Here is a 27,886-nt window from a genome sequence, read left to right as displayed (position 1 = left end):
TATAGTAACAAGGAAAGAAAAAATGATAATAAAACAATAAATTGAAATCCTTCCTTCTCAACAGATTATATGTAACACACGCAACACGTCATTCTAGTTTGTTAGTTGTATAACACCAGACAATGCAGCGATTGACATCATGGGTAACAATCTCCGCCGTCGGGTTACTGTGTGAAGAACCTGTCCTCTCGATCCATTAGGTCGCCTCGTCCAGCAGAGGTAGCGTGCACCTGTTCTAATGCAACATCCCCACCGAATACACCAGACTGGACAGGAGCTTCAGGGATACATCCTTATAGACCGATAGGATCCGTGAAAATCCGGGAAAGAATAGGTCTTCAGCAACCACGCTTGTCGTAAAAGGCGACTATGCTTGCGATTAACGGTGTTGTGTGGTCAGGCTCGCTGGCTTTGTTGATACATGTCATCGTATCCCAATTGCGTGGATCGATGCTCATGATGTCAATCACTGGATTGTCTGGTCCAGACTCGGTTATTTACAGACCGCCGTCATATAGCTTGAATATAGCTGAGTGCGGCGTTAAACAACAAACAAATATAGACGTTTTGACTGAAGGGTGTCAGTTTGTTGAAGGTTGCAAACCAAATCATCCATTGTACTTGATTTTAATGAGACACCTTGCGACCAGGACGTCGAAACAGGTTGGTTGAAGAGATGCATGTATTTCAAGGAAATGGACAAGTGTATTCATATTCAGAGTGTCTGGATTTCATTGAGTTGACAGGTACTTTCCACGAGAATGAATCAACGCTTCATACAAACTGCTTTGGGGATTACCACATCTCTGAACACCAGCTGAAATATGGTTTGGTTGATGATGAACGTTGATTTCTGGAATGTCCACGTACGAGTGAGTCGTTGAGTCCCTTGCTTCGTTGTCTGTGTCGGAGGAACACGGTGGGTCACGCAGCTCAACTGCGCAGGTACTTTCTCTGTAACAAATACAAGATCGTAAGTATTTATAGCAGTTACAGTGAGACCCCAATAATCCAGACCGTATACTACACAGTAAAATCGCCAAGATCATGATATTCTGGATTAACGAATATTGGGTGTACAGTAATGTCTGTAGGTATATATACTATGCAAAAACAGTAGGTTATTTGTGTTGTTTTGTGGTGAAACTGCAGGAACATACATCACTGTCTGGCAATGAAAGTAAGTGATTTATATGTCAAGAACATTTCCGAACAAGCTCCCTAACACAACATTGTGGCAGTCATGAAGCACGTGACCTCGGACAGCACGTGCAAGGGGTGGTATGCCAGATTTACCATTGCCACTCAGACTCGGTTTTTCACACGTTTATTGTTTTCTTGGAACCAGCGTTCAAATACACGAAACACATTTAATCATTAAGGAAGCAGCATAATTAATCATGCGACGTTTGCAATGTCCTGACCGTTTACATACTGTAGCTATGTTTCATGTGGGCGCACGTCAGAATATTGTTGCACAAACGCTGCATGATTTTCAATCTGTCATCAGCAGATTCATCTTACCGAGGCAAGGAAGTTTACTGACTATATAAGTCCAGTTTCCACCCTTGCCGGACTAGGCTCGTAGACCCAATAGTTGAAACTGGACTTTTCATATTCAGTTAACTCTCTTGCCTCGGTGGAAACTGGACTCAATATAGTCATGCAACTCCCTTGCCTCGATGGAAACTAGACTTTATATAGTCATGTAACTCCCTTGCCTCGGTGGAAACTAGACTTTATACAGTCAGTTAACTCCCTTGCCTCGGTGGAAACTGGACTTCATATAGGCAGGTAACTCCCTTGCCTCGGGAAGATGCAGCAGATTGTGGGCTAGATACCAACAAACGCATAACGCCGAGTATCGACGCCGCTATGGACGCCAAAGGTTAACCACTCCAGCCCAAGGCAGTTTCATAAAAACGATAGCGTTACGAAATCGTGGCACTTGGTGTAAGGTACCTGCCTAGACGGTTCGAAAGCAAGACGTCCACGTGTCACCCACAACTTACTGCACGTCATTTGAACCAGAGGCGCCAGTTGTCTATGGACGTCAGCATAGAGAATATTGCTAAAGGCGGCGTAAAATCAGGCTCACTAACTCCATGACTGAAGAAATCTTGTTCGGGGGCGTCGTAATGAGCGTTTTATGGACATACAGCGTGGTTGTTTTGGGGGTGGGTCCATAATGGTATGGGATGGTATCACAATGACTGATCGAACTGCGCTCCATATTGTCCATGGCAGAGTCACACATATAGAGAATCTCACCAGAGTGTCTTTTGATATCAAATATATCTACACAAGTTGATAAAAGTGGAAACACACCGAGGCTTGCCGAGGAGGTTTTCCACTTTTATCAACGAGTGGTGAGTGTTTTATCAACGAGTGTTGATACCAAAGTGGTAAACGTCCTGGTCCTGTATCACAGTGAGTTGGTAACTGGAATACTGTTCAGAGCGTCGTTAAATAACACTCACTTACTGTGTGGACCAGTGGACGTGGAAGTCACTGTATGTATCAATATCTATTAAGCGTCGACACATGCGGGCGTTTAAAAGTAAACAATTATATTTAGTTCCATCAGCGAAGATTTCTTACGATTATAGAAATGGTTTTGTCGTTTTTATTAACAAATTATGCACATGTTAAAAATGTGGTTACTAAAGGTGTTAATTTCGAAATCATCAACATCAACGCTCACTTCATCATAATATAATTCAATGACATAATGACTGAATCACGACCAGTGAGCACAGTGGGCACAATGAGCTATGGCTGTTTCATTTCCGATCTATTGCATTAAGGTCTTACGTTATTACCTTTTCTGGGGGGCACGGGGGGCCCAGTCGTCTAAGGCGCCGCGATTCGCTGTGCAGAGAAACCTATGATTGTGGATTCGAATCCAGGTTCGCCCCGATTATGTTTCTAGGTTTGTCAGCACCATACTCGTGCTCGTGGGTTTCACCGAAATGGTAAACGTCTGAGACCTGCATCACTTCGGGCTTTCCTCCCACATTAAGCTGACACACCGTGATATAACTGGAATACTGTTAAAAGCGGCGTTAAACCCAACTCACTCACTCACTCACTCACTCACTCACTATTACCTTTTCTTACGTCCATACTTCACTCCTGCCCGATAAGCAATCCCAATAACACACAGGATGACAAGAACTGCAGCAGCCACACCGACACCTATCCCCCACCACAGCAAGGTGTTCTGCCCTGAAGGATTCTCCTCCTCGTCATCTGTGAAAACATCTGATTCATTTAATAGCGTACATGTGTATTCACAGCCAGGCTCCTCCAGCAGATGTTTGCAGGAGAAGCACCTTTTCGCTGATAAGGTAATTTATACAGTAAACTACGGTTATAACAAACTCAAAGGGACCACTAATTTTGGTTCGTTGTAACAGTAGTTCGTTTTAAGCATATATACAGCATATATACAAGAATTGGCCGGGACTAAAAATTAAGTTCGTTATATCGGTCAGTTCGTTATAAACGTGTTTGTTATTACCGTAGTTTACTGTACTGACGTGCAAAATATACGCTGGCCAATGATGGTCGTGCTTAAACGGACATTACTTTGTTTTCTTTCCAATAAGTCACAGCATTCTGTAGCATTTCAATAAAACATGGAATGTTGCAACCTGCAAATTTTAATTGTAAATTGTTCATAATTTATTAGCTTGCTGGGAACAAAACATCCAGATAAACTAGAGGTAGGTCCTACAACGGGATGTTGGGTACATTACTGGTCAAACAATATGTCACTCCGAATGAGGTCAAGACCAAACAATTCGTATGACGTTGGGAAGATGTGTACCTGCCTCAGGTGCAGTAGAGGGGACGTGTATTTTGACTAGAAGTGTTTAATATCCTGTTACCTTCATTTGTGCGATTTGGGCCGCCGTTGCAGATGTTCGCCTGGTGTTCCATGATATATTCGAGCGTACAATTTTCAGTCATTGGGTCACACGCCTTGTTCAAAGGACCAATGCTACAGTCTCCTGACTTCATCAATTGACAGCCCTTTGCTGCATGAGGGTCACATCGTAAGCAGGTTCCATTTCGAGAGCAAGACGACTTCATATGTTCGCAAATTTCTCTGTGTTCTTTGTCACCACAATGATCACATTGATACTGTGCTACTGTCTCTGTGCATTCTTGGCACATCAGAAAACACACAAGAACAGGGCGACGTGTGGCAATGTTACTGGTACCGATAGGGCTGGAATAACTGCTGAGCGATGACAAATCCGTTTCTACTGGAGGTATTGGCGAAGATGTTACACAGTCTTCACCATTACCCCTATCCCTACATGAAGTACATTCAGATGTGAGCTGGTCACAGGAGCCGGATTTGCAGTGTTGTGGACAAAATTCTTGGCAAGACATCCCCGTAAATCCATTCATACATCCTTTAGAGCACTTGAGTTGGCTATTAAGGTACTCGCAAATTCCGTCTTTACACCTTTTACTACAAACAGATTCACATGTCTCTGCTTGCATTCCCCTGCCACATTGTTCAGGACATCTGAAGCATGGATCTCTGCCAAAGTTGCAGGTTAAACCACATGGCTGACAGTGTACCTGGACGTCATCTATGGAACAATATTGTCCTGAAAAGTGAATAAAATTACATCAATGTCAAAACGAGACCCTTTTGTGTATGTGTGTGTGTGTGTGTGTGTGTATGTGTGTGTGTGTGTGTGTGTGTGTGTGTGTGTGTGTGTGTGTGTGTGTGTGTGTGTGTGTGTGTGTGTGTGTGTGTACGTGTGTGTGAGTGTGCGTGCGTTTGTGTGTGTATGTGTACGTGTGTGCATGTGTGTGCCACTCAGACACATTATAATGACACCTTGACCTTGTCCTTGTTTTATTCCCTCAGTGCTACAGAGCGAGAGGCAGGACAACAACAAGTTCCATAATCATTTAACGCCCTATAGTATGACGCGGCAGGGAATCTAAAAACCGACCTCCCACTTTCCGTGTATACGATCTATCCACGAGGCAACGAAGGCGGTCTTAGGTTTCAGTTAAAGGTATTCATCGTGACAATGGGGTTACGAATGGCCCAATTGTAACCTATATTTGTTGCACTGCCCTACCTGAAATTTACTTTCCATGACCCCTTTCACAAAGCAATCATGGCTTTACAAATGTCTATGTGTGGCAGATACATATTATTGTATTATATAGTTATATAAATATTAGTTTTAAGTCATTTTATCATTGCATTGATATTTGTATACTGACAATTGCTTTAGGAATTGCAGGTATATCATTTCCTATTGTAACTCATGAATGTATTTTTGTCTATCAACAGGATTTGGTCATTTTGATACAGACTATAGTTATAAGGACACAGAAGGTTTCAGAGTTGGGTCTATTATTAGCTCTATAGTAAATTTCATTCTAATATAATTGAGGGTAGATAGGTAGGGCTACCACATTATTAGGTGACCTGATTTAATCAACACCGATTGGATCATTCAAACTCTTGCCCTCTTTCTTAATTCAAATATGCACTTCACATTCACTCTTTGCACCAGCAGGATTGTAATACCATGGAGTCATAAACAGATGCAAATACCTCACAGATTTTGCACCAGCAGGATTGTAATACCATGGAGTCATAAACAGATGCAAATACCTTACAGATTTTGCACCAGCAGGATTGTAATACCATGGAGTCATAAACAGATGCAAATACCTCACATAATTTGCACCAGCAGGATTGTAATACCATGGAGTCATAAACAGATGCAAATACCTCACAGATTTTAGGTACGCCTGATATTTGGCTTGGCAGAGCTAAGTGAACGTGGTGTGCACCCTAGTGCCATACACAGGGGGTGTTAATTGACAACGGAATGATACGTTTTCACCCCGTAACCAGTGTCTTGAACCTTTGATTTTGCCTCCACACTAAAACCGGTTACAGTAGGGAGTTACGTTAGCCGTAGCGTCACGATCGCCTTACAAAACGAGGTTAACCTCCGGTCCAAATTTCACTGTGGGCGGGTGCTCACATTTACCTGATACTCAGTAAAACAGTTTAAATTTTGTTTGAAGCTGCCCACTTATTTACTCATTTACTTGATGAAAATGTATATCTATTCGTCTCGATCCAAACGTCGCAGTCATCGCAGTTCGCTATGCAGAGTTGCGTCCCTTAGCGGTGCCAGGAACCTGTTTTCGAGGGTTCAAGTTCCAGAATGATTATGTTTCTATGTTTGTTGGCACCATAACCATCCTCGTGGGTTTCACCAAAGTGGAAATTACGCCTAAGATATGTATAACTCAGAGCTTTATTCCCACATCAAACTGACTCGCCATGATATAACTACAATACTGTTAAAGGCGGAGTAAAACATACGACTGTAGCACACGGTATTAAGGTTAGACTTACCGGTTACCCACTGCAAGAACTGCATCGCAACCAGCGCCTTAGATAGCACCATTCTTGATCCAAAGGACCGCCTCCGTGGTCTAATGGTACAGCGTCCGCCCGGAGAGCGGAAGGTCCGCGGTTCGATCCCCAGCCGCGTCATACCAAAAGACGTTACAAGATGGTACTTGTTGTTACCCTGTCTGGCGCTCGGCGTTAAGGGGCTAAAACAAGGACTGGTCGGCTCGGAGTCAGAACACTGTGTCTGAGTGGGGTATTCATGTTAAACTGCGGCATGGTATCTCAGTGAGCTAACATTATAAATCGGCATCAGTCCGGACTAGTACAAGCAGCCACACACATACACGTGCATGCACGTCGCTATATAAGTGCAATAATCTTGGACGCGACGTTAAACCCCACTTCACATCATCTTGATCCGAAGATTTCCAATGACTGCGAAATCACTCACAACCGGTATGGAAAACTGACCGGTTACAATTTCCTGTTTGACAATAGAATAAATGCATCAACGATAACTGTTTGTTTAATATAATGCAAATAATAGACAACGATACGAAATCAGTGACATCGCTTCAGCGCAATAGCGCAACACAAGCCCCGCACATTCTTTTATCCACCAATCAGAAAACAGTAGTCCGTTAGTGGGCGTGGCCTACTGTATTAATATATTGTTTGGTTAGCCAATCAGATGCAATTGAATAACTGTCAATCTATTTATTGAAATACAAATATTCATTTCGCGATATTTTTCATCCGACTAGGGTGTTATTTGATTTACAGCTGAGATATTGAAAACCAATGTCATGTGTATTTTTGCAAGAAAATTCCATGTCTATTCTTATCTTGACCTTACCATAGAGTTTTTTTTATTATTAGGATTCTGTTATGTTACTTACAAATCACAACATGATGTCGTTTTAGGTGATTGTATCAATAGAGATTATTACGCCAGTGTTTTGGGATGGTACATATGCTGCATTATGAATACGAAGTGTATTTAGTGGGCCACACATGCGCGGTAACCTTTTATATAAGGATACAATATAATATGATATATAATGACATTCTTAACTTCTATCGCCTTGAAACGTATTCTCATCTCTTACAAACGATACCTAAACGTTGTAAGTTTTCCAGGAATGTAAGCATTAATATATGACGTCCCAAAGCCAATGATAAGTCAGTCGGATTTGACAACAGGCAATGTGGCTTCAACTGAAATTAGACAGTGACGTAACTACGATGTAGACAAAAAGACAATATTGTCCAGTTCATTGTTTTTCAATGCCAGTGATCGCCTTTCGCGTCAATCCGTTTGTCGGTCCGGTTGAGTAAAAGGGAATATTAGCTACTCTTGTCTATGAGACATAAAGACCGCCTCCGTGGTCCAGTGGTAGAGCGTCCGCCCGGAGAGCGGAATGTCCGCGGTTCGATCCCCGACCGCGTCATACCAAAAGACGTTAAAAGATGGTACTTGTTGTTACCCTGTCTGGCGCTCGGCATTAAGGGGCTAAAACAAGGAGTGGTCGGCTCGGAGTCAGTATACTGTGTCTGAGTGGGGTTTTTATGTTAAACTGCGGCATGGTATCTCAGTGAGCTAGCACTATAAATCGGCATCAGTCCTGACAAGCAGCCACACAAACACACACACGTGCATGCACGTCGCTATATAAGTGCAATAATCTTGGACGCGACGTTAAACCCCATTTCACCTCACCTATGAGACATAACGTTTGTCGAGGTTGTCTGGCCTGTCATGACATCACGAAATACAGTCAGATGTCCCACACAGCAACAAAATAAAACAGGGTAAAGACTTGCGGCAAAATGCAACTGTCTAATTCTGGAGTGAGTGAGTATGGTTTTACGCCGCTTTTAGCAATATTCCAGCAATATCACGACGGGGAACACCAGATCTAATTTTGGTAAAAAACTCAAGCCGCAGAGGTCGACAAGACCTTATCAAGATACTGGACAATTTATGTTTCCAAGGTTGACAACATTTGTAGAAGGCCTTACCTACGCCTTGTTGGACACTGATTTCATTACCATATGTTACGTAGTGTTTGGATTTCTCTCCTTTCCTTGTACTGATCTCCTGGACGTTGTTTCCCATTCCCGTTCATACATTCACTGACCTGTATTATTCATGTTTTGATCGAAAACCTAACAGGAATTTCCTGTAAGGGGTCCATACAGATGAGTGTGTTAACATTTCTCCATTCTCCAATATATATACGGATACTGGGTTAAATGCTTTACCCGTTTATATACCTGGTGAGGTGAAATGGGGTTTAACATCGCGTCCAAAATTATTGCACTTATATAGCGACGTGCATGCACGTGTATGTGTGTGTGTGGCTGCTTGTACTAGTCCGGACTGATGCCGTTTTATAGTGCTAGCTCACTGAGATACCATGTCGCAGTTTAACATGAATACCCCACTCAGACACAGTATTCTGACTCCGAGCCGACCAGTCGTTGTTTTAGCCCCTTAATGCCAAACGCCAGACAGGGTAATAACAAGTACCATCTTTTAACGTCTTTTGGTATGACGCGGTCGGGGATATAACCTCGGACCTTCCGCTCTCCGGGGGGACGCTCAACCATTAGACCACGGAGGCGGTCGTTTATATACCTAGACATAATGTTTGCCATGTGCAGCTCAAGCAACACAAAGAATGACACCAACTGCTGTAGCCACAATCTTCTGATCTGAAGGATGCGCATGTTCATCTGTGAAAGCGGGTTAAGACATGCTAATTTCAATACGCTGTACACAGATTTATAGCTGCACTCATTTAACAATTAATTTAATATTTGCGTGATGAAATATCACAAGCACATTTTGGAATAAAAACCTGTCGAAGCGAAATAGTGCAGGCATTTGCATATCGAACTTTGTCACCTACCAACATGTCCAACTAATAGTTCGCGTCTCAAAGTGAGGTATGGTAGAAGTGACAGGCAACTCTCTGGGTGTAAATATACAGTTACTCAAACACAACTTATAAAGCATGTTGTTGGTTGTTGGTTTGTTGTTTAACGCCGCACTCAGCAATAGTCCAGCTATATGACGGCGGTCTGTAAATAATCGAGTCTGGACCAGACAATCCAGTGATTGATATCATGAGCATCGATCCACGCATTTGGGATCGATGACATGCATCAACCAAGTCAGCGAGCCTGACCACCCGATCCCGTTAGTCGCCTTTTACGACAAGCATAGTCGCCTTTTATGGCAAGCATGGGTTGCTGAAGACCTATTATATCCCGAATCTTCACGACTCCACAAAAGTGAAACGTGCCTTGATCTGTGTGTATTATCATATGTGTATCAATAGTATCACAAGGTCAAAGCTATTTAAAGGACAATATGATTGATTGAATAACAGGTCATATTTATTTTCAAATCAGAATAATACAAGAATACCCGCAAACACCATATGAAGTGGTAGGTTTTCTTTGTGTAATATCCGTTTCACATTACTCGAGGTATTCGAATCCCATATAGATCGGGTCATTCGGGAGAATAGTTATTCTTCAATATTTAAGTATGTTTCATCAAAGAGCACACATATTTTTAGGTACAGTAAACTACGTTTATAACGAACACGTACATTTGATTTATGTTTGGAACTGACTATTTCGTCAGTTAGTGCTTCGATACATTCTATCGTTTTCTTTTTAAAGCCTGAGGATAAGTTATTTTACAGCATTTTTGTCAATGCAACTGATGGAGAAATGAGATGATGTAATTATCATCTGTAGCAAGTACTTTAATAGCAGGAGCTTCAGCTATTGATTATGGGACGGTGGGGTAGCCGAGCGGGCAAAGCGTTCGCTCGCCACGCCGAAGGCCCGGGTTTGATTCCTGACATGGGTACAAGGTGTGAAGCCCATTTCTGGTGTCCCCCGCCGTGATATTGCCGGAATATTGTTAATAGCTTCACAAAATCATACTCACTTACCGAGCCATTGATTAAAGTCGTGTTTTACTTTTTACCCCGTTTCTTTTATGTAACATCTGTGATGTTGAGAAGAATGGTTTAACGTTCTAAAACGTGTTATAATGCTGAAATACTGCCGATATGGTGTAAAATGCGAACTCGCGCACTCAAACATCGATTTTAAGCTTCATAAGAGGGGGCAGGGGTGGTCCAGTCGTCTAAAGCGCCGCGATTCGCTGTGCAGAGTTGCGTCCCTTGGTCAGGCCAGAAACCTATGATTGTGGTTTCAAATCCCAGTTCGCCCCGATAATGTTTCTAGGTTTGTCAGCACCATACCCGTGCTCGTGGGTTTCACCGAAGTGGTAAACGTCTGAGACCTGCATCACTTCGGGCTTTCCTCCCACATTAAGCTGACACGCCGTGATACTGGAATACTGTTAAAACACAACTCACTCACTCACAAGAATTTTTTTCAGAGATACATGTAAGCGTGGCAAAGGTCGACCGACAGTAAACCAGTGAAGAGTGACACGGTCATACATACAGGACAACGCAGTGAAGCATTTCAATCGGTAATCGGATATAGGGAGTACCAAGGCATTACTGCCCTTTATACAATTATTTGATCTGATATTTTGATGGTATACTCACTCGAGTGTTCATTGTCATAAATCGTTGCACATACACGTCAATACATATAAAACGTGAACGCAAGGGAATTATCAGTCTCTATTACCTGTAGAAACAGATTCCATTGGGTGTTAAAGGCAAAACGGTTGTGACACGTTAAAAGCACGTTAGGACAGCGATACAATAAGTTTAAACGTCCGTGTGAAACCTTAAGCTATTTCAGCTGATATTCAAACCTAGTTTGCCTGTACAGAATCACAGATTATTCAGTTTCTTAACGAACAAAACGGTGTCAAGAACGAGTTCATAACCTTGGCTACAAAACCGATGATACCAGGTGTTCGTGATAATGGATCACATGGTCTAAAGTGCTTTCATTATTCGAGGGAATTATTTCCTACACTATAAATATTTAACATATACACTTGCCATGTGTCCGAATGAATAAATAGTGTCATCGTAATGGAAGAAATGTGACCAATTAATCATTTAGATATAATACGAATATATAAGAAATGTCAAAGAAAATATTTAAGAGATATTTTCCAAATGAATGACATGATCAATTTCAAGGTATAATGTTAAGCTATTGTGGGGAAAATATGACATTATATCAGTTGAACGTCTTAGCATCACTATCACGCTGACTGTGGCATACATGTAGGCTCGGTCTTTTCTAGGGTGAGTGAGTTGGGTTTAACGCCGCTTTTAACAGTATTCCAGTTATATCACGGCGTTTCAGCTTAATGTGGGAGGAAAGCCCGAAGTCATACAGGTCTTAGACGTTTAACACTTCGGGGAAACCACGAGCTCGAGTATGGTGCTGACAAACCTAGAAACATAATCGGTTCGAATCCCGGTTCACCCTGATTATGTTTCTAGGTTTCGAACACACAATCATGTTTCTGGCGTGCCCAAGGGACGCAACTCTACACAGCGAATCGCGGCACCTTAGAAGACTGGGCCACCCGTGCCCCTTTTTTCAGATATATAGATGACTATGTCAAGATAAATTAGTAATTTCAACTCATCTACCCACAATAGAAGGGTTTGTATTTGTTTTGTTTGTTGTTTAACACTGCACTCAGCAATATTCCAGCTATATGAAGGCTGTCTGTAAATAATCGTGTCTGGACCAGACAATCAAGTGATTGACAACATGAGCATTAATCCACGCAGATAGGATACGGTGACATGCATAAACCAAATGAGCGAGCCTGACCACCAGACCCGTTAGTCGCCTCGTACGACAAGCATAGTCACCTTTTAAGGCAAACGTGGGTTGCTGAAGACCTATTCTATTCCGGATCTTCACGACTCCACAGAGAAGGAAAGCAAACACACAACTAAGAAGTCTTCCTGGTGTCATGTCTGCATCTGGGCATAGAACTTCAAAAAAGATATTCGATAAGAGGAGGATTTTTATCTTGTTGTTTCCTTTCATGTTGATAACATTTATATACCATCAGGTCCAGCTCGTGGCGTTTACATTTCTCAACTGCTCATGGACTTTTACGTGTACATTTTATTCAACTATCATGGAAGTACACAGCTTGCCTACGGACAAGATTCTACCGCCTAAGTTCGGTTACTCTATTCAAGGACTTGTATGTTAGACATTCGGATGAAATTACTAAATATGACATGTCACTTGTCAACGTGAGCTGCGCTGCTATACCACAATATATCATGGATCCTATATCCTATAAATGTAAATATGACTTTGAACAACTCCTTACTGGCACTTACGTTTCTTTTTAATATTGTATGTGTCGGGTTTTACATTTTTTCAATACACCCAACCTCATGACTGTAAACAAGTGTTTGGTGGCATAACCTCACTCCGTTGGGGTACCATGACATTATGACCAACCGATCCTCACTAGACTGGGGGTACTGAGATCTGTTCTGCCCAGGAATCAGTATTTCAGTGTTTTTATTTTGTTTATATGTGTACCTATTTTTTAATTAATAACATTATAGAATAAACTTGTATGGCACCTTTTGATCTGTAGATTTACATAATTTGAGAGAAAAAATGTTTTGTTGCTTCATAATATACCAATCCATTGCATAGGTTAGTTTTCATATTTGAAATGGTTTCTCAATTGTCTTTTTAGTGTAATCCGACCGATAGCATTGAAGTCAACCCATGCTGCGTCACTCAACACCTTCGCTAACACCACAGAGTTTTCACCAAATTGTCCAGTTTTCTCCTAAGCCTTGGATTTCCAACAAAGCAAGAAACACCACCACAAATTTTCATGCATTTGCATTTATATGACATCCTTGCAGCTACAGACATCTTCACATTTTATGTACATATAATACAAAACAGAATACTTAACAAAAAAATGACATAATCAAGTGAAACACATTACAATCAATATCCTTGTCGATATCTACAAATAATTTCCTTAACCTGGAGATTTGGAGTCATTCAGACTAATTATTTTCATTACAAAAAGCCTTGTGCAATCCAATGAAATATATATTCATGATAAGTATTTCATACAATATTGAATAATTTAGGAAAAAACAATGTTTTATTTCTTGATTTATTTACCTATCACAAACAGCTAACATCAATGCAATTGATGGAATTCTAAGTCACAGAAATTATATAATGCTGTAAAAAAAGTAAAACTTCTCAATTTAAAACTTCAATAGAATCCTCATCCCTGCATTCCAGATGCAAGTTTAACAAAGAGTATCACAGCTACTTGGTCAAAGTGTTGAGGTTTCTTCATGTCTTGGCCGAACTCTTCCTCCTGTTCGACGTTCTTTTCTGTTTTGCCTGTAACTCCGCCTCCAACCTTCTCTGTTCTTCCTCTGCTTGCTTCCTCTGAATGTCCGAAACTTGCTCCAGAAACTGCAAAATATAGAATTAAGATGATGGTTATATGAAAGGCAAACCTTTGTTATTTTGTTTGTTTCCAGATCAACCAACCAGATGGATGGATTAAAAGATGAAACATTTATTCACCAAAATCACACTGCTGTCTCAGCATGCTCAACTACAAATTTGTATTTAGGCTGCATAAAAAAATGTATGTCAGGGATATTGTTCTCAAAATTGAGGAGGTAGGTATCCTTTTTCATTTTTTATTCAACTCAAAAGTGATGAGGGATTAGAAATTGTCTACATGAAGCTTATCTCCATGCTAGGCAGCCACATGTTGTGTCAACCTTTACAAATCATCTTACAGCCAGCAGACATAAATGGTATGCACAATGTTGAAACTGGGGTAATCGTTGCTTGTCACGTGTCATGTTTTCATAGGAGTCCAGATTCACTTTGACATTTCGCACTCCGCGGATAGGCGTGGTCGTGTCTGGCGACGTCGAAATGAATGTGAAGCCAATGTCAACCTGAGACCTCATGACAGATTCGACGGTGGATCTGTTCTGGTGTGGGGTGGCATCACTTATGATGACTGAGCGAAACCCCACTCCATATCGTGCAAGAAAGGGTCACTGGAAAGTACTATCTGAACAACACACTGACACCCTTTGTTGTCCCATTTGCAAGGCGTTTTGGTTGACGTTCAGGACGACAATGCCCATGCGTACCGTGCACAAATTTTCTATGCTCACCTCCAGCAGCACAACATCAATAGAATGCCCTGGCCAGCAATGAGCCCAGACCTTTACCCCATTGACCATGTCTTGGCCACGACAGGGAGACGTGCGTTAACGTCATAGGCCATGGACGACATTGACTGAACTTGGTCAGGCGCTGCAGCGGAGTGGGACAGACTCCCTCAAATCACCATTGGGAGACTCATAAGCAGTATGCCTCACCAAGTGAATGAATGTTCTACAAATCGTGGCAGTATTAAGCACTACTGATCTGAAAACGTCAACTTTGAAATTTTCCATCTTACCCTTATTGTCCTTCAAGATCTGTGGTCATCTACTGTCAAACTTCACTACAGGTTGTAATGTATTCCCAATTCGTTCATTATTATCATACGACTATTTCTAAAAAACTAATATCTCTTACCATTTTGGTTTTTGCAGTTATTTCGGAGTATCCCCAATTTTTTTTTAAGAGTAAATACAGTCAAGTCTCGTCTCCAACAATCGGCTTTATCCGACACAAACGATGGGAACTGATTAAATCAGTGCTATTTAGACCTGTTAATCCGACAGTCTCACACTCCAACTCCGACACACCTAATTTGCAACGAATTGCTGAAATCACTCATTAATCAGTGTCGTTAATCCGACATAGTGGTCATCTGCCCGCGAATACACAGCCCCGTGTTTTGATGCGAGACGAGTCGGCAAGTAGCTGCATATTTCAACAGCTGCAGAGATAAACTAGCTTAACAATATAACATGCCTAGATTACCTCAATCTCATTAAAATTGGATGCAAGTTCTCGCTGCCGCTGAGGACATCCCATTACCATGATTACAGGTCACGTCAGAACGACCTTTCGCGAACTTGGACCGACCAATGAAATTACTAGCAGGAAGTCGACATTAGCCACTAAGAAAGCAGCTTTACTAATTTCAAATTAGCGACTTCCATTCTAGACTTTGCTTAAAAAAGTATTTTGAATCAGTCATACAGTCCGTAATAGTAGTTTTGTTGATACTACCTAATTTCGTTTATACTACATACTCATTACTCCGACATAAATATATGCAACCAACAATGTCGGATTAACGGGACTTGCCTATATACAGTATAATATATTTTCTGTATTAAGTTCCCTGCTCCAATAAGTACTGCTCCAATAATGCACAACTTCTTGACAAATCTTTAAGAAATCTGTATTGCCACGGTACTGACTGAAAATTTACATGACAGACAATATTTTCTCCTCACACAATACAGCAGCACAGGAGTATATATTTGCCTGTTAACTATTGTCAGAAAGGTGTTAGTTTCATCATGGTTTGAACTATTGTTGTTCACTACCGTTTGTTTGATCTCCGAAAACAAATTTGACTCATTGTGCATGGTTTAAACACGCACCCACTCTGTCAATTTTTGTTTTGTTTTGTGTTTGTTTGTGTGTTGTCGCCGCATTCAGGAATATTCAAGCTGTATGACAGTGATCTGTAAATAATCCAGTCTGGACCAAACAATCCAGTGACTGACATCATGAGCATCAATTACACAATTGGGATATGATGACATACATCAACTAAGTCATCGAGCCTGACCACCCGATCCCGTCAGCCACCTCTTACAGCAAGCATGGGTTGCTGAAGAAACTATTCTCTACCCGGATATTCACGGGTCTCAATTGGTCAATTCCAAAGGCGCTTACTATGGTGAATACGGTATATAGACATACAAGTACCAACCCCACACCCTAACACACACAGACACACCACGCCATAATATCGATATTGTCTTACCTCAGGTTTCCTTGTACTTTTCTTGTCTATGAATTCCATGAAAGCATTGGAGCCATGCATCTGGGATAACTCCAGGTTCTGGGGAGACACAAAACATAATCATCATAAACATCTGATGCCAGACAGGGGGCACGGGTGGCCCAGTCGCCTAAGGCGCCGCGATTCGCTGTGCAGAGTTGCATCCCTTGGGCACGCCAGAAACCTATGATTGTGGGTTCACCCCGATTATGTTTTAGGTTTGTCAGCACCATACCCGTGCTCATGGGTTTCACCAAAGTGGTAAATGTCTGAGACCTGCATCACTTTAGGCTTTCCTCCCACATTAAGTTGACACGCCGCGATATAACTAGAATAATGTTAAAAGCGGCATTAAACCCAACTCACTCATTCTGATACCAGACCCAGGTCACATGTTCTGCAGAACAACTAGGGTTTTCAGGGTAATACATCCACATTGCTAGAATAAAGAATGTATTGTGACTCAATGTATGTGGTGGAATTTCGTTAGTAAGACATTTGTTTGCAAGGAGATGAAATATATAATCAGTATCATAATCATAATCATAACGCGTAACCATATCACAGTCACATTCTTTTACTAACTTCAGTCAAAGATGACAATAATTGGTCTTTGCAAATACAATTTGCTCTAAACTAGCCTTAACATTATGATCTGATATCATTGTACACAGACGTTACAGTTTAACACTTGACCATCAACGCATAGCTGGATCAGTCCAGCAGGATATTTGCAGGGATGGAGCTTCAGACCAAACATGCAGTGTGATAAATCTAACATTTTTGTCTGTGTGACAGTTTCGTGTATGACATACCAAATCATGGCTTTTCTTCTTGGCCTCAGACATCTCCTGGTTCTTCAGTTCCTTGGGGTCAATGAGCGGGTCGTCCCACTGCCGCCTCTGCCATGATTTGGGGTTTAGGTACCACGCCCCGTATTTGAATTTCACCCAGCTGGGCTCATACATTCCCGAGTACAACTGTCGACAAAACACAAAACATCAAAACTGACCAAGATTTTCAATTTGTTCAGTTCAGTGGGGGGAGGAGGGGGTGGCAGCATTTGGAGAGATAAAAAAAACATGAACATCCCCAACTGTAGATCCACCATATTATTTTAGAGAAAAAATTCTTCTATATGTCACAAAATCTCAGATCTTCAGTTCTTTAACTCAAATACGATACCTTTCTCCTGATGATCTGATTACAAGGAGTTTGCATCAAGTGAGCTTTCTAATCAGCCAATCAGTGTTTAGGCTTCTAAATTTTCAGTACGGGCCAGTGAAGCATTCAAACCATCACACCTGATTTTCGTATCTCAAAAACAAATTTAATTGGGGAGTTCCAAATGTAAAAAATAAAGCTGTGATATTATAACGTTGTGGATATTTTATACATTCTGTTGTTTCATGTACACCTACACCCAAAATGGAGTACTATCAAGGATATACTTTTTTTTGCAAAGATCAAAATTTCAGAATTGAGGTGGCAAAGAAATGAAACGAATTCATTTTAGAAAACTGACATTTGATAGGTCCAAGAACCTTCACATCATTTATTATAATTAAGTGGTCAAAGCTGATGTATGATGCAACCTTGAATGGAGGTGTCCTCAGATCTCTAAGCAGCAAGGTATTGCATCAGAGACAAAGATTTGAGCTAAATAAAATTGTATATCCCACACACTCATATACATGATATAGAACTCCATCCATGCCATAAAGACATTGAAGGACATAGGTCAATGCAAGAGATTATTTGTTTTATACCATGGCCTTTTTTTTCAAATTTGAAATGTTTTGGATATTGGTCAGAAGTGTTGAAGATATAAAGTATTTCATTGATTAAGCAGCCTTTGTAGAACAAACAAGCAGTCTCCGGGAACCCACCCATTTCTTCTCATTCTCCTCAGACTGAGGCAAGTTCTTGTTGGTCTGCTGCTGTGCAGGAGCTGCAGCTGACATTCTCAGCTCCTGTGGTACGTTGGTCAGCTCCACGACATGTATGGGAACAGACAGAGCTGGCTTGGTCTCATAGCCGCTGGCGAACAGGCTTGTGATTGTGGACTCCTCGATGTTGTTGGATTCCCCGCCCAGACTCGCCACCCAATTGCAGAAGTCTGTCGTCACATTGGTGATGTGCTCTTCCTGGTGACACAAGGGAGATAATCAAATAAAACCATTCTCCAGCTATTTGCATCTAAGGGCAACCCTAAACAACACGCACAGTCAAGGAGACAGAAAATATCTGGCACAGACTTTACCTAAAAACTGAAATTGTGTTTTGGCAACAGAAGACTCTGTTGTTATACCGTATTTACCATAATAAGTGCTAGAAGTTGGTCCAGATGAGCTTTAACTAGAAACAAACACATCAAAGGCAGATCCAGGTGTACGGTGCAGCAAGTCAAGAGGTGAACAAACACACAGGACAGAGAGACAGGAAAGTAGAATTTCATAATTAGTTTGTTTGTTTGTTGTTTAACACCGCACACAGCAATATTCCAGCCATATGACAGCAGTCTGTATATAATCGAGTCTGGACCAGACAATCCAGTGAATCACATGATCCAGTGATTGACATGATGAGCATCGATCCACGCAAGTGGGATACAATGACATGCATCAACCAAGTCAGCGAGCCTGACCACCTGATCCCATTAGTCACCTCTTAGCATACATGTGTGTTTATATCTTTAAGTATTCTACCAACTCTACAAGCCAGTGAGACAGACAACCTACTTGAGAGGGTGAGCTGGACCTCTTCTCGTTGGTTTTCCTCTTGTCTTTCTTCTCTTCCTTACGAGGCAGCCAACGGTAGGGGTTCCGCACAGCCCCCTCCTCCAGCCTGAACAGACAACACACTCATCTCAAATACCAGTGTTCCCGTTTACCAGTAATTACCAGTTTTTTTACCAGTAAAATTAGGCTTCGACCGGTAATTCATGTGACTGCCAGTCCCTGTGGACCGGCAAATAAAGTACCTCATAAATCTGTATAATTCATATAAGCATATTTTTCAAATGAAGTCACCTGTCTGTTACCATCATGGTTCCCCTTGTCGAGTTTTGGTGCAAGGAAACAACATTTCACTTTGCTTCAAAGTTTAAAATATGTGCAGTGACTTCATCTTGAAATCTTACCAAAAAAAGAAGAGAAAATTGTGTGTGAATGATGTGTAGATCTAACTAAGTTACTTCAGAGATGAAGTCATTGCATTGAACATGATGTTGAAAGAATTATAACCAGGTAATTTTCATATGTTTTTTTATTTGTTGAAAGTTGGGACTGACAAAAATTAGGGGGGACTGGTAATTTTTAGAGTTCCCAGTCCACCAGGACTGGCAGTTTCAGGAGCCAGCGGGAACACTGAATACCAACCTGATTTCCAACCAACAGCAAAAAGATACAGACTAATAATGAAGAAACATATTCACCAGCTCCTGATTAGAGTCAGTGAATGTTTAACGTTAGTTCTAGCAATATTCCACCCATATATCATATCATGCTGACACATGAAGCAGAAAAGTAATAACACTCATCGAGATGTGTCCACAGGGCTTTGAACAGAATCTCAGTTCTGTCACAATCTCAGCTTAATGTGGAAGGAAAGTAAAAAATGAGTCAGTTTGTAAATTAGAAATTGTTACCTCACTGGTGAAATCACAGACCACTGTAAGTTAGCCAGGGATCAAGCACCATATGATTTATGCGTATATTGTAAAGGCATGGTTCTCAAAAGTGACCCTTGACTTCACGAAATCTACAGAATTCTGTGGACAATTCTCATCCCTGAAGCCATGAGCACAGGTGCTGACAGACCAAGGAATGCAAATTGTGCAAATCTGAGACTTAAACCCATGACCATGGTCTGTGTCAAAACTGAATCTACTAGCATCAAATTGGCCTTTAGCACCATTTTCAGACAATTATATGTTACTATACAGATTATTATTAGCTAATGGCTAATGGCTAAACTCGCAGACTGTGTCCATTAAACTTGGCAGCTGAAGGTGATGTTAAATGTGTATGAAGAGGCCGTGGATCAAACCACTGACCTTCCACTCTCCGGAAAGACGCTCTATCCTCTTGCGTTCAGAAACTTTCTGTCTAAAGTGACCATGGCTCTCATATTTTTCAGAACAAACTTTCTCTCAACAGTGATCCTGGTGTGAACTTCACATCCTGATCACAATCTAGGGGACATTTGCAGAAAAGTAGTGAAGGCTTGTGAGAATTCACTGCATCAGTCAAGCTAATTGTGTCTAGCTTTGAGTTTTCCCTTCAAATATGGAGGCCATCTGGCAGCTAAGGGAAGCAACTCTGTGGTCCTTTCATGACAATTCCCTGCAGACTACAGTACAACACATTCCATGACTCACTCTGTGTCCACTCTTTCAGGTGTAGCTGGCTCTGCAGACCTCGGATGCTCTTCCTCTGGTAAACTCTGAGTAGACACTGACCCCTCCGTGACCAGTGACCCTTCCTCCGACCCCATGTTCATTTCAGGGTCAAGGATGTCAACAATGTCTTCAAACAGCTGTTGATGTAAAGATGGTAGGAAACATTTCAACCTTGATATTTTTCAGAACATTCAGATTGGTATGTAATTACCGTTCCAAAGTAGTAAGGGTGCTGCTAATCCCACCCAAGTGTAGCAGTGAACTGACTATATGATCATGATGACTGGAATTGAAATCATGAACATCACAATTATTTACAAAATGACATACCGGGATATATGTGCTATAGTATAATTATTATTATATTTCCGTATCCCTGGAATAATAAACTACTAACAAAATATATGGGAACTAATTATTTGAATGTAGCTTATATATATATGTGTACATTTACAATACTGTAAATGGCTGTGCATCTGATTGCAACATCTAATCACAATGAAATTTCACATCATGCATGAACACCATGTGATGCATGTGCACACAGAAACCAAAGTGTGTGTGTAAGCAAGGATTATATCCTACCTAAATATTATCCTGTGGTAGTTTTACTCTAGAGTATAATATCCTACCTTAGTGCCACACTGGTATGGGTTTAAATTCACTTGGGAGAATCATTCTGACACTAGAGAATTTCATCCCCGGGATAAAAAATAAGGTAGGATAATATTCACTCTTACATGTGCACCTATAGGGGAACTCACAATCACTAATGCAACTGAGCTAAGCACACGCTTAAAAATCCCTCAGAGACAGTATCTCAAAGATCAGACAAATTGGCGGACTGAGTGAGGACATCAATATCCCAAGTTGCCCGAGTGTTTGGCAAATCAAAAAGTGTAAAGGATGGGGTTGGGATGAGACCAGGACCCTGTCATACCTGTCAACTCTCACGCATCTCGCGTGAGTCTCACGCATTTATCACCTATGTCACGCTCACACGCAAGGTTGGGAAATTCTCACGCATTCATATAAAATGTAGATAAAAATATAATTTTTCAGAATACATGCTCTCTAAGGCCATTAAAATGGTCTTAAAATCATTCAAAACCAGTCACTCATTTAGACATCCAGGGGTTGACAGCTATGCCCTGTTCCACAAAGCGATCTGACTGTCATAAACCCATGTTAAACTATGGGAGTTACAGTTGTCTTAGTGCTAAGATTGCTTTGGGAATGGGACTGTGGGCATGGCAAGACTGAAAAATTGACAACTAGACAAGATCATCTGATTATAAAAATTCCACAAAGTGAAAGATTCAAATCTGCTTCTGTTATCAAAGGCAAGGCGTCCTGTGAAGGGTGTGACCCGGGTACCCACCCCCCTATTACCCGACCCTACTCGGGTACCCGCTGTAGGTATCAAGAGATAGGTACAAAATGTCCGATTGGGAAACGTTTGACCATACTCCTGTCAAAATGTATTTAGATACAGGTATAAAATTATCTTGTCATGCATACACTGAAGTTGACTGAAGTTTTATCTTTATGCAAACATATAAAGTCAGGAGGAATGTGTGCATAGTCAGAAAGAAATGTGAACATTTATCACTTATAGTGGAACCAGAGAGTTCTAGATAATTTTTGCCATTAAACAATATAATCACATGACTAACCACGGGTCTGGGTAGTTCTGTGGGTACCCGGGTCCTACTCAGTACCCATCCGACCCGAGTACCCGAGTTACCCGTCCCAGCCCTAGTGTGACCCTAACAAGTTACCATATTAAAAAGATAGGGTTCGGCTTGATAACACCAGGGATTGGCTGTACGCCAATTAGCTTTACAGCCTGTTTACAGATGGATCAATGTTTTGCTTCCGCCACAGATGGCAGAAAACACTGTTGGCCACATAGCGGCAAGCGGTATGGCAGGGCAACCATTCTTGACCATGATTGTTATGGGGGCAGTGAACATGACAGGTGAACTGATTTGGTTATTGTGAATTAAGATTTGACTGGCCAGTGACATGCTGACGAGATTGTGTGTCCTGTCATTGTTCCATTTGCTCAAATTATCGGCCAAAATTTTGAACAGGAAGATAAATGCTCAGCATCGTGCCCAGGTTGTCACTGATTATTTCCGACTAAAAGCCATATGGTCATTGGGCTGACCGCTAAGTCCCCTGACATAGCTGATAAAGCTGAGACTCATGTACCAATGGTACTAAAAGTCAAATATTCAAAGATGGGACATTAAATAGCATTTGAAATGTGAATCAGTTTCCATTTTACAACAGGTAGCCTTTTGCTTATGTCAAAGGTAAATGAGTGTAGCGATCACACAAAAGGAACAATAATATTAAAACCTAATAATATTATTGTCATAATAAAATCTTCTTTTGAAAAACGAGATATGGATATTTTTCATTTCTACAATAAAACAAAGAGGCATATAGGTAAAGAATAATTTTCATGTGTAACCATGGTAAAAGTTACAACTATGGGACAGGAGCGTCATATATTGTAAAAGAGGTCACTAACCTCTGGTGGTACACTCTCCTCCAGATGAGGATAGAGAGCAAGTGGATGCTGCAGCAGGCCATACTCTATCTCCTCGATGTGTTCTCTCCTCTGCTGCTGTTGGGGGGTGATCTGAGAGTAACACACTTGGTACTTGTCGAAGCGGTTCCGCATGGCTGGCTGCTTGACCTGAGAGACATTCTCGCTGCTGCCCGTCACATTCGGACCAGGCCCCTTCTCAGCCTGGTTAGAACGTAGTTCAGGGTTAGGAATCAGTTTGGAATTTACCTTTGGTCATTGTGTTAGCGACAAGTACTTATTGTCAAAGGGAGATCACTCTAGATACCAGAAGTGATAACGAAGGTAAACACTTGTCAGGAAGTTGGGGAAATTCTAATGCTGCTATGTAACTGGTAAGTGATGGGAAGTGATCGGATATTTGGTACATGTTGTCCTTAACCAAATCCTTTCGTCAATCTTAAGAGTTCTTTATTTAACATGTTTAAGGCAACCTCATATAAGTGTCCATAGATTACAACATATACACAATATCTATTAGGCTAAAATAAATAAAAGTCTTGGTTCTCAGGCACCACCCGCATCATCATAAAGTCTGCCGCACATTTCATTTGTATTTCCATTTTCAAAAAAAATTAAAAAATCCTAATACTTAAAAACAAAGCAATCCAATAAAATATGCAGTTACTCCCATTTACATGCACACTGCTTTACTGTGCATTTCGTGTTATGGTCATGGTGGCAGTAGGAGTGTGTGTGCTTGTTTATGTAGGGAGGCCCTTTCCAAGGTTGATAGTTAGATACAAGTTTGAACAAGTTATAACTCCCCCCCCAAAAAAACACCCTCCCGCACTACATTTTCAAAAGTCATTGCCTGAGAAACAGTTCTTATATTTTTTTAAGCCTTAGAACATATCATGCACGAGCCTAAGTGTTAGATAACCTTTGGCAAAGATGAAATTTCCTATTTTGATAAACTGCCTATACGTTATCTGCATGATCTGAATGAGAGCTGGGACAACAGGATGTTTCCCTGCTATGGTGATCATGGTAATACCTTTATAAAAACCTCTCCTTCAACTGCAGGAGGAAGTCCATCTCTGAAATCATCAAGGCCGTCTTTGAGAAACACCCAGTTCCTTCCCACAAGGCTCTTGGATGTGTCATTTGGCTTCAGTGACTTTATAAACTTGGTTCTTAGTCTCTCCTTGTACCTATTTTATAAAACAGAAGTTATAAAATCAGTACCACAAACAAGAACAATACATGAGAATGAAAGTCGGGTTTAACAATAGTCCAATTATTTCCCGGCGTGTCAGTTTGATGTGGGGGGAAAGCTCAAAGTGATGCTGGTATGAGACATCTACCACTTCGGTGAAACCAACAGGCACGGGTGTGGTGCTGACTAACCTAGAAACATAATTGGGATGAGGCGGGATTTGAACCCATAATCATTGTTTTTTGTGTGCCCAAAGGACGCAACTCTGCACAGTGAATTGCGGCACCTTAGACGACTGGACCACCCATACACAATAGGATACATGACAACTTAACACTCGACATGCTGAGGAAACATTTCAATCATATCTTGGAGGCGGAGTGGGCAAGCAGTCACAAGCGCAAGGCTAGCAAGCACCAGGTGCTGAGCTCGTATCCCACTAATGTTATTAAGCCATGCGACCATTAATGTTTACAGGTCTTTACAGTGTTGTCAATACTCCTAGTGTACAGTACATTCAACAAAGAGCAATATGTACAACATAAAATTAATTTATTTGTTTTGGCATAATTATAAATTAATCATAAATACATCATAAAAACGCATTTTTTGTATGTTGATTCTGCTTCTAATTTTGGATATTATTAGTTCAAAGTTCATTTTGCTCTAAATACATTTTTTAATCTATTTCATATAATACAAAACACTTCAGAAATATGTACAATATAAAATGAATTTATTTGTTTTGACGTAATGTATTGTAACCTACGTATACACAGCACGATATTAATTTATAAAAGAATGTTAAGAACATAAGAAATCAACATCAAATGTCAAAACTACATACATCTATAAAGTTAGAATTAATCTCAGAAAAAGGTTCTGCTGTAAGTTGCAGTCTGGCTATTTGAAGTTTGCCAAAAATGAGCTTGAATATATATACTCAATACCAAATGGCACATCATGGCAAATATGTTACACATTTTATATTCTACATCATTAAGTGTTTTGTTTAACATAAAATAGATAAAAAAAATGTGTTTAAAGCAAAATTAACTTTGAACAAATAAAATCCAAAATTGTAAAAGGGCAAAATAGCTGTGAAAGCTCAATTTGTGATGGAAGCATGTCTCAATAATGCCACTTCTTTTAGAATCATCCAGTCTGGTTCTTGCTATAGAGGTGCTGTTGCTGCGATGTAACAAAGTCAACTTTCTGCAAACTTGCCATGTTTGCGACAAATTCAGATATCTCTGACAATATATGCAGAATTTGGTAAAAACATGTAAATTGAGAAAGCTCACTATTATGGTAAGAAGCTGAGATAGAACATACACATTTGAGATGTCTTCATCATCAAATGGTTCATTAGTAAAATATTTACGGGTAGAACACAAAACAATATAGGATCCTATTGTTTGAGTAGATTAATTATCTTACCAATTAATGTCATTATTTATTTAATCTTAAGTATACTCGGACCCCATGGTACCGCGGCATTCATCGTATCGCGGCATTTGTGATTTCCGATAGTTCACGCGGGACACGCCTCTTAGCGGCTGTCTATTAATGCAAATCGGTAACCAGGAAGTGTTCACTTCGTAAACAATTTCTATTTCCTCGGAATGTTCCGTCTGCTGTAAGTAAGGAGTTATTAATCCGTTGATACATATTTCTGGCATCTGTTGTAATATTGCCTTACCCCCATCTATCAATGGCCAACGATATAACCCGCAGTTCCCCAAGTAAACTTTCTCTATCGACCTGAACTAGATCATATGCATATTCATGGAGACTAATGAGGTAACGGAAGTTATGTAGTCCGTACATTTTTTCCCGCTCTGTGCCCAGAATCTATTGGAAGATCATAAGGGCCATAATGCCAAACTTAGAAATACGTTCTTCACTAGTAACCAAAAGATAAATACATACATTGGGCATACTAGGAGTGCTTTTTATATATTTATTGTTGACTTTTAACATTTTTCCATTTTGTGACAAATTATTGTCATCCAATTTTTTTTATAAACGATCTTAGAATATCATTTCTGATATTTTGTTTTTGATTTTTAAAATACTTTTCTCTGACTTTTCTGTAAACATGCATTGAATACCTATTACAGATAACAAATTTTGAATTTTACTTGTGCTGTCTTTGCACTTGTCAGGACAAATCACTGATGTCTGGCATGATCATACCAAGTGGTTGGTAGAATTATGTCCTCTTTTTGTCCAATTCGGACCTCCATACACAAGTTTTCTCTGTACCGCGATACGATGGAGTTCCCTCCCTTGTCAAAATGAGCGCGAGGCCCGGCTTTTACTCGGAGCTACTGATGTAAATAATGAATTTTTATCAGTAAAATATGCATTGTTTGATCAAATAAATGACATCTGATATAGAGAACACGAATAATCATAAAGGTTAGTGAGTGCATTTTGTTCCGTTCAGCGTACATGACAAGTACCGCGATACCCTGAGGTTGCAGGCTATACAGATTTAAGTGTATTAAGCCATCTCTACTCCACTGTCGAACTGGGATTTTTTTACAAATGGGCAATGGCTATTTGTTTCATGTTTCTAAAATAGGGGCATGTGACAGTGTGTCTATTTGAAAAAACTGGGACATAAAGCCCAAGCTGCAGAAATGCAGATAAATGACCCTTCATGCATTTGTATTGTTTAATTTGATTTAGCCAGGAAATTAGATATCAAAGCAATAATTACATAATTAAATTATCCATCTATATATAACATACATGCAAGCTCTAAAACGACAAGGTTGAAAGGAATCTTGTATAATTTAATAAATAAAACAAGAAAATAATTTACACTCAAGCATCATGAGGCTGACAACCAGAGATGCTGAAGCACTCGTGAATACGTCGGATCCAAGTCAAGCCCACAAGCAAAAATAATGATTTACCCAAACATGTCATATGCTCACAATGAAAATGTTTTACCATGTCTGATGTTGTATCTTTTTATCTTTTTGGGTATCGACAAGGGCTAGGTCATATTTCAGTTCAGCCATCGTCAGTTGTGTACTCCATCAGCCATTTGTTTACTGCCTGTTCACTGAAAACCGGAACTTGGCAAAGTTGAAATGTAGTCCTTACGGTTTTTAAGCACTTCGTTGGTATTCTATGCATACAATAAATATTTTTAATGTCCGCCCGCTATTAAACAATGTAATTTTATATCCTCATTCATATTTATATCATAATAGACGTTTCTTCTTTCAAAAATACGATGCAAGTAATGTGTTTCCATAACAACAATTCATCCACCACTACTTCCGGTTAACTTTTCAACCAGAGTCTTGTTA

At 40.5% G+C, this 27,886-nt stretch overlaps 3 protein-coding genes across 3 annotated transcripts in view; 1 reads left to right on the top strand and 2 right to left on the bottom strand.

The window, feature by feature from the left end:
* The window catches only part of LOC124137513, a 493,827-nt gene that overhangs the window by 143,326 nt on the left and 322,615 nt on the right, over nucleotides 1–27,886 (top strand). The gene's annotated exons all lie outside the window — the stretch shown is intronic.
* LOC124120931 (multiple epidermal growth factor-like domains protein 10) lies at nucleotides 450–6,543 on the bottom strand. Its single transcript, XM_046483839.2, has 4 exons — nucleotides 6,419–6,543; nucleotides 3,894–4,628; nucleotides 3,111–3,252; nucleotides 450–954 (listed from the first exon to the last, which is right to left on the bottom strand). The coding sequence occupies exons 1-4, from the start codon at nucleotides 6,468–6,470 to the stop codon at nucleotides 732–734; spliced, it is 1,152 nt and encodes a 383-aa protein (XP_046339795.2). The 5' UTR covers nucleotides 6,471–6,543; the 3' UTR covers nucleotides 450–731.
* On the bottom strand, nucleotides 13,258–27,814 carry LOC124120929 (protein FAM47E-like). The gene is made up of 9 exons (XM_046483836.2): nucleotides 27,522–27,814; nucleotides 24,396–24,552; nucleotides 23,342–23,563; nucleotides 20,779–20,936; nucleotides 19,139–19,244; nucleotides 18,287–18,544; nucleotides 17,213–17,377; nucleotides 16,380–16,457; nucleotides 13,258–13,873 (listed from the first exon to the last, which is right to left on the bottom strand). Exons 1-9 carry the CDS (start codon nucleotides 27,590–27,592, stop codon nucleotides 13,748–13,750), a joined length of 1,341 nt encoding a protein of 446 aa, XP_046339792.1. The 5' UTR covers nucleotides 27,593–27,814; the 3' UTR covers nucleotides 13,258–13,747.

The sequence above is a fragment of the Haliotis rufescens genome, unplaced genomic scaffold, assembly GCF_023055435.1.
Source record: "Haliotis rufescens isolate VD_foot unplaced genomic scaffold, xgHalRufe1.0.p SCAF_7, whole genome shotgun sequence".
NCBI classification, from domain to species: Eukaryota; Metazoa; Mollusca; class Gastropoda; order Lepetellida; family Haliotidae; genus Haliotis; species Haliotis rufescens.
The sequence above is the reverse complement of the archived record's forward strand: the minus strand, read 5'-3'. Positions and strand labels throughout refer to the sequence as shown.

Excerpts from the sequence above, each read along its gene's own strand:
- LOC124120931 (XM_046483839.2), bottom strand. The coding sequence starts at position 6,470 with ATGGTGCTATCTAAGGCGCTGGTTGCGATGCAGTTCTTGCAGTGGGTA. Across the intron at positions 4,629-6,418 it reads GTTCTTGCAGTGGGTAACCG|GACAATATTGTTCCATAGAT; the intron begins GTAAGTCTAACC and ends TTCACTTTTCAG. Across the intron at positions 955-3,110 it reads AAGTATGGACGTAAGAAAAG|AGAAAGTACCTGCGCAGTTG; the intron begins GTAATAGTGAGT and ends TATTTGTTACAG.
- LOC124120929 (XM_046483836.2), bottom strand. The coding sequence starts at position 27,592 with ATGGCTGAACTGAAATATGACCTAGCCCTTGTCGATACCCAAAAAGAT. Across the intron at positions 18,545-19,138 it reads GGTCCAGCTCACCCTCTCAA|GAAGAGCACATCACCAATGT; the intron begins GTAGGTTGTCTG and ends TTGTGTCACCAG. Across the intron at positions 16,458-17,212 it reads AGAAGAAAAGCCATGATTTG|AACCTGGAGTTATCCCAGAT; the intron begins GTATGTCATACA and ends GTGTCTCCCCAG.